Source organism: Chamaea fasciata, unplaced genomic scaffold (genome assembly GCF_029207755.1).
Source record: "Chamaea fasciata isolate MVZ Bird 193981 ecotype frontalis unplaced genomic scaffold, bChaFas1.0.hap1 SCAF_7, whole genome shotgun sequence".
NCBI classification, from domain to species: Eukaryota; Metazoa; Chordata; class Aves; order Passeriformes; family Sylviidae; genus Chamaea; species Chamaea fasciata.
The window spans coordinates 48,366,459-48,386,102 of record NW_027094092.1 but is presented as its reverse complement, the minus strand read 5'-3'; the positions used below and the strand labels follow the sequence as shown (position 1 = coordinate 48,386,102).

General features: G+C 40.6%; 1 protein-coding gene across 3 annotated transcripts in view; it reads left to right on the top strand.

The window, feature by feature from the left end:
* The window catches only part of CLMN (calmin), a 75,334-nt gene that overhangs the window by 41,186 nt on the left and 14,504 nt on the right, over window positions 1–19,644 (top strand). For 2 of the 3 annotated variants that reach the window (XM_066188742.1, XM_066188741.1), the window contains exons 2-6: window positions 10,908–10,969; window positions 13,463–13,558; window positions 15,052–15,135; window positions 17,669–17,761; window positions 19,012–19,199. In XM_066188742.1, coding sequence (XP_066044839.1) covers window positions 10,908–10,969; window positions 13,463–13,558; window positions 15,052–15,135; window positions 17,669–17,761; window positions 19,012–19,199 — 523 coding nt within the window. Of the gene's footprint in view, window positions 1–3,986; window positions 4,015–10,907; window positions 10,970–13,462; window positions 13,559–15,051; window positions 15,136–17,668; window positions 17,762–19,011; window positions 19,200–19,644 lie in introns of those variants that run through there. The other variant, XM_066188743.1, reaches the window with a different exon arrangement.

Here is a 19,644-nt window from a genome sequence, read left to right as displayed (position 1 = left end):
TTTCCTATTTTACTGGATTGTCCAGCTCCTTATGGATTGCCATAAGGAACTGGAGTGTGTTGTCCTGACAGCAGCGGTGTCCTTTCTGCTGTCCATCCATCCATCCATCCATCCATCCATCCATCCATCCATCCATCCATCCATCTCATTTCCTATGGTTAAAGAAAAATGGAGGCCAAGGTACTGATTTTTTCCTGTTGAAGAGCATGCATGTTCCAGCTCTAAAGGTAACTGGAGGCCTAAAGAAGGTGGAGGTATCACCTGTCATCCATATCCAGCTCATACGAGCATTCCCCTGGGCTGAAATTGGCAGGTGTTCCTGTTAGAGAGCGGAAAAAGAGGCAGAACAGAAGCTGACTGATTAGGGCTCTTCTGACTCCTACAGCAGCAGGAATGCTGTCAGCCCTCATGCACTACATTATTCCTATTGCACAGCATTCCTGATACGATATGGCAAATGGATAAAAAAAGCAGGAGGAACATGCACTAGCCAGAACCCTGTTGTTGGAGCTTGGGGTGAGAGATGCAAGGCAGTGCAACGTGGGGAGCAAGAGCGAGCTCATGTGATAATGTTTGTAAGTGCTCTTAGGCCAAGGACTGCTGTACACAGCAGGCCAGCTCTGCTGCCAAAGTGGGGCTTGACACCCTCCCTTGTGCTGGCCCTTCCTCTCATGCCAAAATGCCTTTACTGCTCTTGCTATGGGCCTATGACGTATATTGGAAGGTCTGCCTTTCTCTGGAATATCAGATTAACTTCTTCTGAGTACAAGCTAATATAGCAAATAAATGGCTTATGTCCCGTTTTGAAGTGTATCTCTTAAACACATCTAGGGAGAGATCATTATGCATGCTGAGCACAGTTCAAAGCAACAAAATACGTGTTGTTTCCATGAGCTTTTTTTTTTTTTTTTTAAATTTTAAACTTGGCTTTTGGAAAGATGTGATGATGCCATGTGAGCACTGCAGATTGTATTAAAGGAAGGGCTTGTTGCTTGTATGATAATTGGTCCCCAAAGTTCTTGCTGTTGCCATTTGCTTCTTTGTAACAGAAGACACTGCTGTGTCTTGTCCCCAGGGACGGAAAAGTCTGATTAGGAGGATGACAGAGCTGATGAGGTTGAAGGTACTATGCAAACACAGAACATAGTTATTTAGTAACCAGGGCTTTGCTTGAAAGAAGATTTTCTTGCTATGGGTAATACTATACCTGAGGTATCTCTCTCTGGTAAATGTTGTCTTTGGAAATGTCCATAAAGAACACAGATACTTGCTTGGCACTTAATTCCAAATTCTTTTACGCTTGCCTTTCCTTTTGAGTGGCTGTTCCATGTTGTCTATGAAGGACAGTGTGAGTTTTCATGCTTCCTGCCATGTTCTCATTTGAAATTTGGAAAATAGTTGCAAAAAATAGCAAGGTAGAGAGGCTGTCCTGGAAGCTACAGGTGAACAATTTAATAACAAAGTGAATAGCCATGTCGGTGTCAGTGTTGAAGATGCATGAAGTGTCTACAGCTCACTGTGCTGTGGTTTTTGATGACACTGGTTTAATGTCATAAAATGGTACTATTTTACTGTTGGATCTCCAGAACAAGAGATCTCATACACACATTGCTCTTCCTTGGGTTTTCATCCTGGCAGATTTGTTCAAACCTGCCTTCAGGCATATAGCTAAAATTGTGGAGCTCCATCAAGTGCATCAGTCAGTCAGTCGGTCACTTGAGGGCTGCATTTCCACATGCTTGGAGACTCAGGAAAAGCTGGGATTCTGAGTGTTACTGCTGCAGGCCTTAATCGAAACCCAGTCCAAGATTTTGAGTGATACCTTCTAGTTTTGATTGATTGGTAAGCTGTGCCAGTACTATTTCTGAACTATGTTCATATATTATAACCTGGTCTTAGTTCCTGCTGGAGCAAAGGAAAGAGTGCTACTGACTTCAGAAAAATAATTTCTCTGCTCACTTTTGGTAGCTGGATAGCATCATTTAGAATAATACCCAGGACTTGCAGCTCACTGTTCCCTGTGCTACCTAAAGCAGTGCTCACCAGGGTGCAGAGGGGACCAGGCTTTCTGCTGTGCTGCCCACAAAGCCTGTGTTAGTGCTAGAGGGGACAGGCTTGGGGTCTTGTGGGGGACATTGCATGATTGACTTCGCTGAACACTCAGAATTTTGCCATCCTTAGTCTGCCTGTAACTTCTTCTGTGGCAGGCACCCTTTCTAGAAAAGTAGGAGTAACTCTCTTGAAGCCTCCTAGAATACTCCCAACAGGTCATTTAAGTCAAATGGCAACTCCTCGGGAGTATGCACTGGGCACTGCTAGGCTCTTGCATTTTATAAAATGCATTTCAAAAAGAATTTCTACTGTGGTTCAGCTTTTTATCCATTTTAATCTAACTTGGGCAGCCTACAATCTGCCTTCACCCATTTTTGGATGGTGGTTGCTTTGCGCTGCAATACAGCACCTTGTATAGTGTAGCTCCCACCTCTTATATTGTTTTTGGTGTTCTGTTCCTCTCTGTCCCTCCAAAAGAGTCTTGTACCCTCTACTTCAGATCACGTGTCTGGCCCACAATGAACAAAGCATCTGCTTATTCCTCCAAAGCAAAGAGGATTTTTCTCTAGTTAATATTAATCTCTGTAAATCTCTTCAATCTTTTGCTCTTAGAGTTGCATGTATTTCTGCATGTTTCTAATATTCACCTGAGTACCATGCTCTCACTCTGTTTCTTCTGTGCTGCTTATTGGCTTTGATAAAAGACATTAAAAGGATGAATAAGAGGGAGAAGGGCAGAAGGCAGTGTGGCTCTGGATTCTGCATATCCATCCGAGGCCGCTCCATTTCTTGAGGAGACCAGTAGGTTTTGGTAGTCCCTGCACTAGGTTACTCTTTCTGGCTTTTATTACTGTTCTTTCAGTACTGGACACATATAATTAAGTTTTACTTCTGAAGCTCTTCTAGTGCTGTGGTGTCCAGAAGGCTTTGTAAGCATTCCTTCGTTTGGATAATGTATTGGCTGGGTAATCTTGACTTGTTTGGGGACAGTGGAGGAAGCAGAAAAGAGAAATCCAGAAGCCACCGGTACCCCAATAAGCAATTCTTTGTGATTTCAGGGCTTTTGCAAGGTAGTTCTTTGACACATTTTTTGTTGCCTTTCCTTACCTGATTTTAGAAAATGAAACTGTCTTTTAAGTTTCCCACAGGTAAAGGCAAATTCCAAAGACGATTATACCCCTCTGGTAGTTGTCTTCTCAGCCTTTCTGTACCATCCTGTGGTGCATTAAAGATCCTGGTTAATAATAGCAAGAATTCAAATTTTGTGTTAAAGACTGATTTGTCTAAAGAAGCTCAGGAAACTGCCTGGAACTCTTCTGTGGAAAGTGGACATGTTGCAAATCCCCTGCACCTGCATTTTCTTAATTCTACTCACAGAATTAAATACAATGGTTTCAAATGCATAAAAATCCAGTTAAACACCAACCCGTTAACATTAGCTGACAAATATAGGAAACAGTGGGACTCTGGGCACGTGCTAGTTCTCATCTGATTTGGAATGTCAAGAAATAACCCTGACACATAATGTGGGTTTTGTTTGGCTCCTTTGCTCATCTCAAATTTTTCAGGCTTTAGCACTGTTGTCAGATCTGATGTATAGCAGAATATCTTACTGCATTTCAGATTTTGATGTTTCAACAAAGTCAACCAGTCAAAAGGATTCTTTTTCCTCTCTAGAAATGAAAAAATGTGAAAAATAAAGAATGCTTCACAGTTTAAGTTTTCTAGGTTTGCCATAACAAGTAAAGGTAAATGCAAAGTGGAGATGGAATGGACTGGACTCTGTGACTAGCCCTTACTTGCTGGATGTAGGATGATTTCTGGAGGATGATGTATTAATCATTTTAGATGCCACAGGATGAGAATGGAGATCTTGCCGGGGATCATTTAGAAGTGATACATAGCTACTGGTGCAGATACTGATATGGCTGCAGGACCTACTTCTCCACATGGGAGGGAAAGGTTTGTGCCGTGTCGATGTGAACTTTTTTCAAGAGCCATTTCTCTAACTGATAAGAAGATAGTGCTAACTGGTACCTGTCTGAGCATGGCAACTATGATTTTGTTAGTTTCAGAAGGGTGCTCCTGATGTTATTTTTGAACAAGTGTGGGTAATCTAACCAGATATACTCAAGGAGGTAGAAAAGGTGCAACAGATTGAAATTGAAATTAAGCATTGTGCTTTAAAGCAGAGTTCAATAAGCCAGCAATGACAGAGGTGGGATATTTTGCCCCCTACAGAGCTGGGGACCTCAGTTCTTTCAAGAAACATCAGCAGTCCCAGGAGGTGAACCATTTGGAGAAGCCAAATGCAGTGCAGCAAGCAGCACTGGAACATCGTGAACTCTGGGCGAGGAACAACTCATGAACCACGACGTTATTGGTTGTTGTTGCCTTTCTCCTAATGGCAATTGCTGGTAACAGCAAATCCTGTTTCTTTTCATACGCAGAAGGAGGTATTATGGTCCTTGAACAGTGTGTAATAAACCACAAGAGGTGCTGTGCACACCCTGAAAACCCCTTGCTGGATTCAACACTTAAGTCACTTTTTAGATCAACTTCAAACCCATTGAATTTAACTTAATTAATACTTTATTTGGGCCCAGCAATCTTCACAGTAAACACTGATGTCTGTTTCATTCAGAGTTCAGAACAGAATGGTATTTCTCTTTTTTAACCTTGTCAGATTTTGCTCCATAACATTCCTGGTATGTAAATGAGAAATTCTGTTAATCTGTTCAATAACATTTCCCATGCATATAAAGAGTCATGCGAACAAAGATGTTTGCTTTGTGATTGAAGGGTACATGAAGGGGAATCTTTACCATCTGCCACTACTAAATTAGTTTTCAAGGGAAAATATAAATCCCTCTTATTGGAAGCTATTTTGATCAGCTCTAATAGTAATTTTTTATGTAGGATTTCTCTTCCAAAGCCCAATAGAATTTACAAGTAAATTCATCTAATTCTTTGGTAAGAGAAACATCTGTCTCAGACATTATGAGGATTGAAGCACTAAGCGTTTCTTAGAAATCTCATATTCATCCTGTAGTATTTGTCTGGTGCATGTAATCTTAATATACCAATTGCAACAGTAAATATTTTGCTATAACCAGACACTAAAGTCCAAAAGAAACCTGTTTAGCTGCAGCTAATGAAAATGTAATGCTTGGGATCTTACAATGTTTGTGTTCTGCAGCACCAACTTGATTTTAAAGAATTTTGAATCAATAAGACTTGGACTCTGCAACTTTAATGGAATGAAAAAGCCTCAAGCTTTCAACACCTGCCATAGAAATTTAATAAGGACCCTAATAAATGGGTCAGTTTCAACAAACAATTAACTTAACAACTTCATCTGGAGGGCTTAGAGGCCCTGTTCATAAGAAGTAACTTGAGAGCAGACTCATGTTATATAGTGTAGTTAATGTTTCCTTTAGAAAACCAGGGTTTTTAAGATTTAATATTTCATGTGCTCCAGATTACATCAAATTGGCATATGGTACACAACAAAGCCTTCAACCCCTGTACAGATCAAACAGAAAATTTATATTAATCTTCTAAGCTGTTTGGGGGTTTCTTAAGCACAAGGAAAATATAGAATTTACAGGAATTCATAAGCTTATAAAATAAATTTTGTGGGCAATTTGGCTAAAATTATTCCTTATATTTTGATTATGCCTTTAAAATTCACACTCCTACAAATATGGAGATTTTTATGTGCAAGTACTGAGTGCTCACAGAACAGTGTTGCTGGACTGCACAATATACATGAGAGGAATGTTGTGAGCTATTTTTTCATCTTCTTGTGAAAACATGTAATAGAAACTATGTCTCTGAGCATTCACAGTTCAATGTATTTAATGTAACTCTGCGTTGAGATGAAACAAAAGTACAAAATTTAATTGCACTTTCCCCTGCCCTACCTTACACATTTCATCTTAAACTCTCCAGTTCTTTTGCTGTCAGTTGGTACCCCTGTACCCAGTCTCTCTTGCTCACCCCCTTTCACTTTCATTACACCTTTAATCATCCTTCCTGTCTCAGATGTGTTATGTGTTACTTGCATGTGCTCTGTCCTCGGGCTGTGCACGTGAACTTTGTTCCCTGTATTGTGTTTGAACAGTAGAAGGTCTCCCGGACAAGGATCCGTGCTTCCCTGGGGTTGTCAGTATCTGGTATCTATCATCAACATCCTTTATCTAGTGCCTGACCATGTACTCTAACTAATGGCATGGTCTTTATTTGCCCGTAGGCAATTACTTGCATCTATCATCATCTTAAATGAGCAATTTTAGGTAAAATCCATTTTCTAAGATATCAGTCTGGCTTCCTTTGTGAACAGTGTTTGCAGAGAAAGGAGTATTCAGATTAGTTAGTATGATGCCTAGTAATCAGAAATACCTAAGATGTGTCACAGTGCAGGAACACCATGAAGCCCAGTTTAAAACACAGTTCTCATTTTATTTAGTGGCCTGGAGTTCCAAAGTGGATTGTTCAATGTGTGTTCATTAGAGACTGATTGATTGCTTAACTCTATGAACAGGGGCTTCGGGGAGAAGAAGGCAGAAGGAGAGGAATTTGCATTTCCCAAGACTTAGGGTGTCTGAACCACATTCCACTTTGGAGTTAGGCTGTACTATTTAATTATCATACATTTTCCCAGATCTTTTTGTAGTGCAATAAGAAGTGTCATTTTCTCCAGATCAAAGACTTCAGCAAATGCTGAGATACTGCCAGAGCCATGCACATTATGAACTGGTTCTGTGGTGGACACCGGGTACTTACGAACTGGATATGGTAGGGCAATTATCCTGGCAAGTTATTGCTACTGAAGCCAAGGGTGGTTAAAGCATCCTCTGTCACAGTTAGATGGCCAACATTTCCATCTTGAAGACTTGCTTCTTGTTAATAGTGAGGGTATCTATAGAGGCTGAGCTTGTGGTTGTAAGAAGGAAGCTGGATTTTGTGCTTATTATAAAACTGGAACTTGCCAAGTGTCTGAAAGGTAAGTTTTAAGTGGATATACAAGCTAGCTTGGCCTGTTGTGAAGGTTTTAATGTCATTTGATGATGATATCCTAGATGAAATGCTAATAGGTTTGGAAGCAAATTTGAGTGACCTGCTTTGCTTTGGGAGTAATATCCATACATGCAAATCAGGCAGTTTCCTGAAGCTATGTAATTACACACTGACAAGTGTTCTACTCAAATTAGCTTCCATGTTTCATAGTTCCTTGAAGTGCCCAGCCCTATGGTGGTGTGTCTCAGAGGATTATTCATAACTGGTTCTACAACAACAGAATAAATAGTATTTAGAAGCAAATCAATATTTGCTATCTCCAGTTTTCTGTTGAACATAGAGGCTCTTAGGGATCGGCTTCCTGCAGGTGATGCAAACAGTAGTGACCTTTGAGGAGATATGGGAGGGGGAGAAATGGCATTAGCAAATGCCTGAGGAATTTCTACTGATGGGGAAGGAAATAGTGCCACACAGGAAAGCAGCTGAACTCCCTTGTGCATTAGGAGCTTAACCTTGAATTTTACCAACTGGTTTTTGAACTAGCTTAATTTTACTCTTTGAGGAATTAGTTGCTTTTGCCATAAGATTTTACAAAGCAGTATATCTTTGTGAATGTTCAGAACTGACTAGGATGCAGTTACTGGCACTGAGCCAAATTCTGCCAAATTCTGCTGTCCCCTAGGACCTAGATGTGGGGCAGAGAACTGTGTGAGTTATACAATAGGGTACACCCAATCCTAACAATACACCTTTTCCTTCTCCAGTAGCTTTCTTCCCACTAAATTACTGTAGTTGATGCCTGTCAGTGCCCTACCCATGCACTTTGACACAAACACTGCCTCTTACACCCTCCTGTGAAAGCATGTTGTAGTTGGGCTTACTGGAAGATTGGGGAAGACCCAGCCTCTGTGAGTGGTCAGAATTTGTCTCCATGACTTTTCTCCTATATCAAGATCTGAGCTGAGATGATCAAAAAGGCAATTCCTGACTTTTTACTACCTTCCAGCATTACATCTTTCAATTCAACCCTCACAGCAGGCGTCCTTCTTTTCCAGTGTAGGATTTGTGTGCAGGCCAGCCATATGGTGGGTGTAATTATTATTTTATAATAGTGTTATTGCTCTCTAGCTGCCCAGTAAACACAGAGTCGTTTTTTGTAAACTATATATGTAAGTATAGGAACTTTGGACTTGAATCTTTTATATAATATTAGGTGTGAAGGAGGAAAAAAGATTCAATTTAATTTATAGAAACTGCATAAAGTTTATAGAGTCTCTACAGTCGTCTTAAATGAAAGGATTGTGGAGAAGAGGGGCTGTACTGAAACTGGGAGGTCCACAACACCAGAGCAGAATAGCAGTTAAAGGCACACATCAGTAAATAACCTGTGCTGAACTTTTCCCATTAATTCTGCCATCATGCATATGGACTGCATTAGGGGTTTGTGTGCCTTAGGGATTTTATAAACACATTTCCTCTCCTTTCCTCTTCCCCTTCCAGTTACTGTTGCTTTAAAACTTTACAGAATCAAATAGTGTCCATTCTGGGGTCATCACTCTTCCTGGAAAGAAACTGTTTGCCATAGAGACAAATTCATCTCAGAAACCTGTCTATGTATGCAAGTGCTTTCCTGAATGTGCCTTTTTGTTTTATGTTTGGTGTGTGTGCTTCCCAAAGCAGTAATACCAGCTTGGCTCACCCATCCTTTGAGGCATATGTGCAACTCCTGATTTGCATCATGGCAGAATTTCTTCAGCAAAATTAGGAACCAGTGTGTGCTCAGTTTTATGGATGATCTGTAAATAAACACAGCTCTCTTTTGCATCCTTATTTACACTGAAAGTGAAGGTTGCCAAAGTGACTGGTGAAAATGCAAGAAGAAATCAAGCCTCTGATGATGCCAGAAAACACTATATTTGTTTCTGTGAACCTTTCTGTGTTTCCTTTTTGATTTTGGTTGACATTATAAATCTGTATATCCGGCCCATTTGATCAGGTCTCCTTTTTCTTTTCTGAAGCCTGGCACTGGTGCCCATCCAAGCATTCCTCACCATTTCAGACAAGTTTAAGGTGGCCCTGTTGCCTGCTGCTAGCTCCTCTGCCTGTTCTGCCTTCCCCTTTGCACCAACACCTGTATTTGAACAGAAAGAAATGTATCTGGGAACAATTCTGGCTTAACCTCCACCCACTGTCAAAGGTTAATTTTAACAGCTCGATTGTCGAAGTTACACCCTGGGTGACACACAGCACTTCTGCTGCTCAGCCGTGGCTGTGGGAGTAAGTGCATGGAAACCCAAATTTGAAGCTGAGGAGCTGAAGAAAGTGAAGCCCAAGAAATTTGTGACACATCTCTCAGTTTACTGTACTTTGAGATTTGTAGGTGGTAAATGCTGTGGGTGTTTTACAGATACTCTGGAGTCCTAATATAATTTACAGTTTCATTTGTAGAGAGCTGTTTCAAATCTTTCCACATTCTTCTAAGACATTTTAAAAGAAAAGCCAACAGCAATAATTAGTTTGGCATTTTCTATGTTTTCTAAAGCACTTAAAGGGTAATGACTTTTTTTAACCAGTCTTGGAGAAAATCAGGTTTTATGGAATAAGATGACTTAAAAGGCCTGAATGGACATCAGTGACAGATGTACTTCATGCTGAAAAGCTCTATTCCAATGCATCAAAATAAGGAAAACAGTTATACATATGATTAGAAGCTGCTGACTCTTTGGTTAAAATGATCAAAAAGAACAATATTAAAGTTTGATTTACAGAAGCTACTGCTTGGCCTGTAATCAGTCTGACCAATAAAAGCAACCCAGACTTTTTCAGAATGTGATTTCCCAGTAGATAAGTTAGTTGTTTTTGTAGGGCTGAAGAAACACAAAATGGTTTTAAAATATATTTGATATGCTCTATGAGTAAATTGAAATACTAGCATATAACTTTTTTTAATGGGTTTTGTTCATAAATTGCCAGATTTCCTTAATTCAAGTGAAACTTGAGAGCCACTTGAGAATAATTGTCTTTAAAGTAAAATATTACTTTGACAGTCTACTTCATTTATATTAAATATACGGTTTACTTTTTTATATTACAAGGTAAATGAAAGCTGGTCAGTAATATGATTCCCCTTTCCATAGTTCACTATGGAAATGGATTCAGGAAATGGCAGATGTGATTAAAAACTCTTCAGCTGGCCCAAGAGCTGTTTGTACAGCACCCAGTGCACAGCACTTCTGGCAAGGAACAAGCACTCCTAGTCTTATTGCAATATAAATAAAATGATTCTTCAGTCTGGGGACTTGGGATTTTGATTCTAAATGCACTGGTTAGGAGACTGGGAAGATGGGATTTCATGAGGCTTTTCCATTCATAAGAATGAAGACAAAATTGTTGTTAGTACTGTTTCTATGTGCATGCAAGTAAGTACATTGGAATCCACGCCAGCCCAATTTGCATGAGGGTGTCAGAGCAATAATCCTATAAATTGGCATAGAAGGGTCAAGCTGCCTGCTCAGAGGGTGACAACACTGGAGGGCTCTGCACAGCACGTAAACGTTCACCTCTCAGAAGCTGAACACTGAAGATTGAAAAACTAAGAGAAATTCCTTCCTCCTGCCTTTAAATTGCATCTACAAATGTATAGCTCATGTCTGGGCAAAGGATTTGAATAAAACACTGAAACTGAACCTTAAATCTCCTGATTTGGAATGTGTTTGTTTTATTCACTGAGTTCTTATGAATTCTAACTCTTTGTGCATCAGTTTCTGAAATTTCCTACCAGTTTTCCCTCTTCTGGAAACTTAAGTGCTGTTTTTTGTTTCTGATGTTTCTAGTTGAACGCGAAAATGTACAGAAGAGGACCTTTACCAGATGGATAAACCTGCATTTGGGAAAGGTAAGGCTGACGAACAGTCTTGATATTGGGATACAAGGACATAGCCATTGTAGTTAACTCCTCTAAAGTAGTTAAAATTTGGAAACAAAGTTGACATCTGTGCATATCCCTTTGGTGGAGAATGAGCCAAAGCTCAAATCTGGTTTCTGGATTAATTAAATTCTGTTTTCAGGCACAGTGAATGCTTCACTGGCATTTATCATCTCAGGTGCATTTAAATCTTTAATGCCGCTGTCTGTTACCATGAGGGTAGAATTTTCCCATAGAATGCACCCCCATAAAATGAAATATGGTTGAGGCTCTGAGGTGATGATGTCTGTGTTCTTCCCTGAACTGGGAAGAGCATCTGAGGAATCATGGCTAAAGACAGATGTTCTTCAGAACCTGTCTTCATCCCAGATCTGAAGATGGAAAACAGTAATTCCTTGTCTGTCATGTTATGGGGGGGCAATATGATGGGATCTTCCTATGTCCACTTACATCAGAGAGCTAATGTTTGGACATCATATCTTTAAGTTGTAATTTTTTCAAAATGACACCATAATATGGCTGTTAAACCTAATTTACTGTTCTTATTGATGGTAGGTAAGTACTACCTCTCCTGAGTAATCTGTCATGCAGAGAACATTTTTGCTGCTGTTGAGGTTGAAAAGAGAAAAAAGAATCCTAATATTACTGCAACAGCAGCAGTGCTTAGTGCAGGATCAAGGAGTGAGACCGGCTTCCTGATCTAGACAGAGCCCTGATTCAGACTGATAATGGAGCTTCACAATGCTTGAGTATGTATGGCTAAATTTCAAAAAGTACTGACTGGAACTAGGTTTGGGCTGACTCTCAGTTTAGTAGTTCTTGAGAAGTGATTGCATTTCAGACACAATAAAATAAAGGGGTTTTAGAAGAAAGGCATCACACATATAGTTGCTTAAGTGTACCACTCTGCAGTGAGTGTTTCTGAAGGCATAAAAGGATCCTCTTAAATCTCACTAAAAAATCAGAATAAGGCTAGTTGGAATTGTTTTGACTAGCAATTGCTCTCAAAGGCCTCTCAGAACGAAGACAGTATTACAGGATGCTTTCGTGAATCAGGCTCTAGGGCTTTAAACTAACTGCAGTTTTGGAACTTGTCAGAAAGGGTTGTCAAATATGTGACTGCAAAGATGGTCTTTGATTTACAGAAGGAATTATATAATGAAAAAGGCTGTAGGGTGCTGTTAATTCTGCTGTGCCAAACATATGAAGTCTTAGAACCTTTGTGGGCAGGTCAACTTTCTCTGGAGGGTGTCCAAATTTTTTTCCTCTCTGATTCAACAAATAAAAATGCTTTTCTGGAGGAAGGGTGAAAGCCTTCTGCTTTATTAATATTTTTGCTGGAAGTGGTATAATATACATAACCATGTAAACAATGACAGCTTCACCAAAGCTATCTCTAATTACAGGTGATTCCCTGAGGACACTCACTGAGAAAGATGTCTTCTGCCTTCCTCCTCAAAGAAGCACTTCTTGCAGAGTGGCTTCTTTTTTTCAGAGGCAGCAATGAAGTCTTGTACTTCTTCAGGAAACTTTTGGTGTGATCCCTCTTGGGTCGTCTCTTGAGAGAATCTAGATCTGCTGGTCATGGGATAATTGGGAGTAGTCTGAATTTCTGAGTTCTGTTTGGTCTTCCTTTAAGTACTGAAAGAATAGAACGTGTTTGGGCTTTAGTCTTTCAGATAAGTTACTTAATTTTGAAATGAAAAATACTTTGCTTTCTTTCATGGAGCATTGTTTAGTCTCTTGGCTAGATTAAAGATCAGTAATGAAAATTTGTGGTCCCAGTTTGCCAGGAGCAGTGCTGAATCGAACAGAAGTGTGTTGCCCAACCAAAGATGAAAAGATTGGGCTCTTTAGGAACACCTGAGTGAGTGAAACCTGAGCAGAGTGCAATTGCTGCAGCTGGACCTACCCCTAAGGGCTGAGCTGACTTGGCTGTGTGCCTTGAAGTGCACACATCTACCAACACTGAAGTGCAGAGATGGTTTCCTTTGGAGGAGTTTGCTGAGAAAAGAGAGACACAATACAAGAAGTTGCTTTTTAAAGTACTTAGAAAATGCTGGAAGACAGATTGGCACCACCAGAAGCCTTTCACATGAGAAGGGGCATCGTGGCTGGCTGGATCATGGACTTGTTTCAAAGTGGTATTTGCTTCTGCTGGACATGTCTTAGTCTGAGGGATCAGCACCCAACCCCTGCGTGGGTATTTCTTAGGAAGGGTTTTTAGAGTTAGATTCTGTTATAGGAAATCTGGAATTAGTCCTTGTCTGATTTCAGTTTTAGCTCAACATTCATAGGACAGAATTGCCACCAGTGTGAAGAACAATCAGCTCTTTCTTACAGCAGGCTATGATTTACTTCTTGTATCTCTGTCTTCTAAAATTCTCTTTCCATCTCTCTGAAATCATGGTGATTTATCAAAAGGTAGTGTTTTAAAAACTACTTGGTTTCTTTTCTTCACAGTGCAAGCCTCCTTTGAAAGTGAAAGACTTGTTTATTGATATACAAGATGGCAAAATCTTGATGGCGCTCCTGGAAGTCCTGTCAGGACAAAAGCTGGTATGTACAGAGGGGGAGAAACCTCCATACCTAGGAGCTCAGTATGTTACAAGCAACAGTGCCTGGACATCCAAGGAACAAGGGTGAATTTGGGCCAATGACTTGCATAAGGTAGTAAGAATTTCAGCAACTTTGTTGTAATTTCTTGTGTTACTGGTGGGTGTCCTGAGCTATAATGTTTCAAGGAAAAAGATTTCAAGGAAATATAACAATAAGGTGTAAATGGTGTGTGATCAGTGTTAATGTTCCTACCCCTAAGGGTTTTTAAGGCTTTAATACTTTAATGCTCACACATTCCATTTGGAGATTACCCAAGTCATATTACCAAGAAAACACATATTTGCTGTATCATTTTTTAATCCCTAAATTCTGATTTGTTTAAGTTCATTATGACACTCAGTAGGTCTTCTGATGCCTGCTGTAGGTTTGAGTTTCATTCTGGTATCCTGGCTCAAGTTTCATTAGTCTTACTAATACGGTCTAAATCAACAGGGCAAAGCTTTACTAATCAGAAATTTCTTCTCTCTTCCTTTCTTTGTAAGAGCTGTGTAAAGTTCCACATACCAGAAATGGAACACCCAATGCAAATATAAATGCCCAGTTGACTTTAATGTTTTCTTTCTCCATCAATCTTGTCATCAGAACTCTCCTGTGTGTGGCTGTCACACTTGGGTAAGAGGAGCAGCTGTCTCACCACTGCAGATGCACCTGGTGATGCTCTGCAGTGACTGACCACCTGCATACCCTGCAGCAGGAATGCCCCCTGAATGTGTGCCCACACATTCAGAGTCAAGAGTATTTTTTAATATTCTTGAAAGTTAGCAGAGCTGCAGCAGAAGCAGCAGTGTCTCTGTGCATTCACACAGATTGCATTGAGGGCCAGCCTTGAAATAAATTGAAGGGGGAGATACATCATGGTAAACCCTAGGCTGTGCTCTGGGAGGTCAGGGAGGAGGTGAGAGAAGGGGGTAAGGTCAGCTGGCTGCATTTCTTGTTAGCTGTTTCTGCACACATGGGATAAAAACAGTGTGCCAAAGTGGAACTGCAGGGAGACAGGCATGCAAAATCTTTCATTTCTGCCAAAGTGAAGGGTTTTGCCTCCCACCTGCCTGTGCCTGCTATTAGAATTGTTCATGCTTCCTAATTAGGATAATTTCTTTTAATTCAAGACAAAAGAAAATCTGTTATTATGAATTTTCAGGCAAATCTGTTCCTGTGACTGAACATGGTTGGCGAATGATTACATAAATAATCAATGTGGCCAGTCCAAGAGAGTGATAACATCTGGAGAACAAGAAAGCTGGTTGCTAACCCTGTTTTTTTACAATGGTGTAGTTGAAGCATTTTACTGCTCACAAAAGATGGCAATAATTTTTCATAGAGAGATTTCCTTAGCTTTGTTTTGACTCAATGCTTGTAGTGTTTTAAGCTTTCTATGATGTGGTGAATGATTCCACCAGTTTTAAAAACAGTGTGGAACTTCTTTTTTCTAGATGCATGAATACAAATCTTCAACCCATCGCATTTTTCGTTTGAACAACATAGCGAAAGCACTTAAGTTCTTGGAGGACAGTAATGTGAGTATTTTCAAAGACAGGTTTTAATATTTTCTCTGGATGTATGCTGCAAGTGTAATTGTTGCTAATCTGATGTGCTGCTTATATGCGAGAGGAGTGTACTTCTCAAGAGGCTGTGACTTACATTTGCAGCAATGCTGAAAAGCCACATAAAAATGCACAACAAGAACACCTACAGAGCCTAAAGCAAGGATTATTTTCTCATTTTATATGTTAAAGTTCAATAGGATCAAAGGATCAGGAACGCAATATTAAAAGAAAACAAAAAGAAATGCAAGTAATTTTTATGATCTCGGTCTTAGTGGTATTGCTTCAGTTACTCTGATGGTAAATGACTCTTCTCAGAAATACTTTCACTATTAGAAATCGTATATTTATCTGGTAAACTGATTGCTGCAGCAGCTGATCATGAGTCAAAAGCAAGAGAAAATGAAATCTGGGAACATGATATAAATGCGTAATTCCAGGAATCAACTTCCCTCATATTCAGCGTTGTACTACCACAGCATCACTTCCTACAGTTTTAAGTGACCAAGTGTGATCAAACCCTGTAGCTGGGAATGATTCATTCCTTTTTTTATTTCTCCTGTGATGGGTTAATTCCAAAATCCTGTGGAAGTGGCCTGTGTGTTGTTGAGAGTAATGGGGTCAAGAGAAGCCCCAGCCACGAAACAATTCGTATACATAGTATATATACCTAGATCTTCCAGAAAGAGAAAACAGATATTAGGCAGTTTCCTATAAAGGACTCCAGTAAGGTTATGGGTGAGGAGGGATCAGTGTGTATTCAAAAACCCTGCCTCGTACGGGATGCTCCAGCACCAACTGGTGTCGCTTTGCTGCTTCCCTGCTGAGCTTAGCTGCTGTTCCAGCAGCAGTGCTTGTCATGCAGGAGAGTGGCTGCAAACCCCAGTGCAGGAATGAGCATGGTGTAAGGTCTTAGCACATCTCTTATGACTTTGTAGATGTGGGAGGTTTAACATCCTTTGCCTTTTTCCCCAGGGGAGGATGTGAAAGGTCAAGAACTTGTCCAGTAACTTCCAGGTGTTCCAGCCTCCCTATGGAAACTCCATCAGTAGGGGCTGATCTGGCCCTAAATGTGTACGTCTACACGTCCTGCCGTAGAACTGCTAAGAAATATTTTACATATTCACATATTTCTTAACAGTTTCCCAGTTGATGCTTTTTAACCAAATCCAGCTAAGGCCCACTAGCAGATTATTTCTCTCTGTTGGTACCAGTGCTTGGCAGAGCTGCAGTGGAAGCATATCTGGTTGCCAGGACCTCACTAGGTCCTCAAACACCAAGGCCAGGAAGGAGGAACCTTGAATGCAGGTGGCTTTTTAATTAGTAGTGCAAAAAGCTACTTTCCTATGAATTTCCTGTTTCCTTAAGAGTAAGAAGTCAATATCTTCTAGCTGAGTATCTCTGCTGGGCTGGGTGACAAACATAAGCAGCAGTAAGAGGACAGAGCTCACACTAAGCAATGTAATGATAAATGTGACTTGCTCCCCATTTTGGAGAAACTGCTATTCAAATGTACTAAGTCTTAAAGGTTTTCCTGTGCCAAATACCTTGGAGCTAGAAGGAAATCTGATCCTTGACATATGACTACTAGAGGTGTCTTCTTGCTAAGACTGAAAATGTTGTGCAACCCACTAGATAAAAAGTTATTTTGCTTTCCTTTTTTCAGCTTAACCAAACTAGTTAGTGAAGGGTGGTGATGAAAGTGTTGGCAAAATGCCTTGGCTGCCAAGAGCTTCAGGATTAGATATTAAACCACAGAGGGTGGAACTTGACAGCGTCCACTCCTATGGAACTGGGGCAGCAGGGTAAAGCCCTGCTGAGTGATTCACCATGTCCGGGACTTCTCTGTGATAAATGGGCTGCTGGGCTTTAACTCGGTCTGGGTGCCATGTGCAGTACTGACCGCTTCCTTGTATCCTCCCTCCTCCGTGATCTTTGCCAAAACCAAGTCTATGTTGTCTGAGAGAATAACATCCTGGTGTTATCAGCTGGAAAAAACCTCAGTGTGGGAAAGTCTAGAGTTTGCTTGGATCAGGCAACCCTATCCGTTGCTAACTGATTTAATCAAAACTCTGTGACAAGCTGTGTGAGGTGGGATAAGGAAGGAGAAAGGAGATACATAGAAAAAAAAAAGAAGTAAGCAGATCTTACTAGGATTTTAGATTTTTTCACGAGAAATGACTCTTTACTTTTTATGAGTTGAGTCCACTGGAGGGGGCCCCATCTTCTTCCATTTTTGTATGGAGGAAATGCATTTGTAGCCCCAAAAATGCAGAACTGAGTTCACTTCTGTTCTGCAGACTATGCTGGGGGTTTTAGATAGGAGTTCCAGGAGAAGGGTGATTGTGATCAGGGCAAATTTTCATTAATACAAGATTGCAGTATTGTTTTTTTCTGGCCTGTCAGTTGCAGCAGTGGTAATGGACATATCCAGTAGTCTCAGTGCATTTTTTGCATATACCTTCCTGCTTTGAATCTGGCTCTGAATTTATGATCTCTTCTACAGGTAAAGCTTGTTAGCATTGATGCAGCAGAAATAGCAGATGGAAATTCCTCTCTGGTACTTGGACTAATATGGAATATAATCTTGTTTTTCCAGGTAATAAAATTTGAATACTTTAACCATAAGTAATCAGTCTTCATGGTATCCATCTATTTCAGCTGAATACTTATTTTTAAATTGATTTTTAATCCTAAAGAACATAATTAATCATGATAAACCTGAGCTTTTTTTCCTCCTAATATACACTAATTTTATACTTGCAGCTGCTTTCATTTTACTTCATTGGACCTATTTTGATGTTAATTGGAGACAATTTAAGCCCTCATTTAACTTGGACCTGAATTAGAGCTTCAGATTACTACTTTCCCTTCATTCCTGTGCCTTCTCAGGGTTCTGTTCCAGATTCCATGGATCTGAACAAATGTCCTGGGCATGGTCACAGTTTATTTTCAATAACCTTTACCTGGATTTGGTCCAATGTAGTGGGAAATTCCATTTAGAATCACTGTTCTCTGGAGACTTACTCAAAACAGCAAAAACTTGCAACTGATATACACGGTCATATGAAAGATCTCAAAGGACCTGGAACTGATAACACTTATTTGAGCCTGAAAATTGATTTATCCCCAGGCTTAGATTAAAACTGCTCCCTAACCTACACATAGTTTGAAAATTACCTTCTAGACTATCCCAAATTCTAATGGACAGAGAGAGATGGAGGGAGGGTTCTGCAACTCTCATAAGACTGTGAGGCCGTTCATTCTCTTGGTCCGATTTAAAAAATGGCTATAAGGTTGAAAAAGTGATCTCCAAGTTGCACTGGGGCTTCTCTCGCTGGCTGAGCTCCTCAGGCTAAGCAGTGCTGCACAGAACCAGTTTGGCCAGGCAGACTCACAAGCAAAGACCGTGTGACCAGAACCTGTCACCCTGGCAGCAGAGGGCACGGGGCGCCCAAAAGCAGCAGAGTCTTAAATGTCAGTGCTGATCAAGGACAGGAGTGCTGCTGCAGGTCACCATTTCTTGACAAAAAAATAGTTCACTCAAGCAATTCCTGCGAAGAGAACAATTTCAGTTACAGTAACTTTTCTTTCAAGGACATGTTTCTTTGCTTTTTGTTTAATTTGCACAGTTCAGCCTGAACTGATAGCTTGCCCTTTCTGTTGCCTGGGCTGCTGCTGGCTGTCATGCTTGTAAAGTACAAGTTGAGAGTTAAAATGGACAGGTCTATAATTATCACTTAAAATTCAGTTATGGCACTGATCTCTTTAAAGTTTGCATGAAAACAAGGACACGATGCAGCCAGTGATAATAAAGCAGAACGCTGTGTATTTCACCTTTTATTACAGATTAAGGAGCTTACAGGCAACCTCAACAGGAACTCGTCCTCCTCCAGCCTGTCTTCTGGGCCCAGTGGTCCAGAGTCAGACACATCCCCCAGCACTCCCAGCGTGGAGAGAAACATGTCCATTACAGTGAAGGATCAGCGGAAAGCCATCAGGGCCCTTCTAATCTGGGTTCAGAGGAAAACCAGAAAGTAAGCTAACAAACCCTTGAACAAAACAGTGTCCTGCCACCTGCCCCTTTGAAACTGAGTCTCTTTTCTCTGTCCTGCCCCATGGGTGTGTTACCATGTGCTGTGGCTTCTGCTTTTGGAATTTGGGAGCACAGGATCTCTGCAGGGGGTGTTTCACTATGGCCATGTGTTTACAGCAGCATCTGACCTTGAAGGCCGCTGCTGGCTCCATGGTTTGAGTGTTAAATGTTAACTTGCACTAACCTGCTTGGTGCTGTTTAAAACAGGATCTTTCTCTACTCCCCAGACGCCAGTTTTCATGCAGTCTATTTGGCATCTTTTGCTGATTAAAGGTTAGGTATAACCAGGGGGTGAGCTGAAAAAATAAATGTACTGAAAGACTTTATCAGCAGCCTTTTAAATTAAACAGTAGCCCAGAGGAAGCTTCTCCGTGCACTGCAGAGTG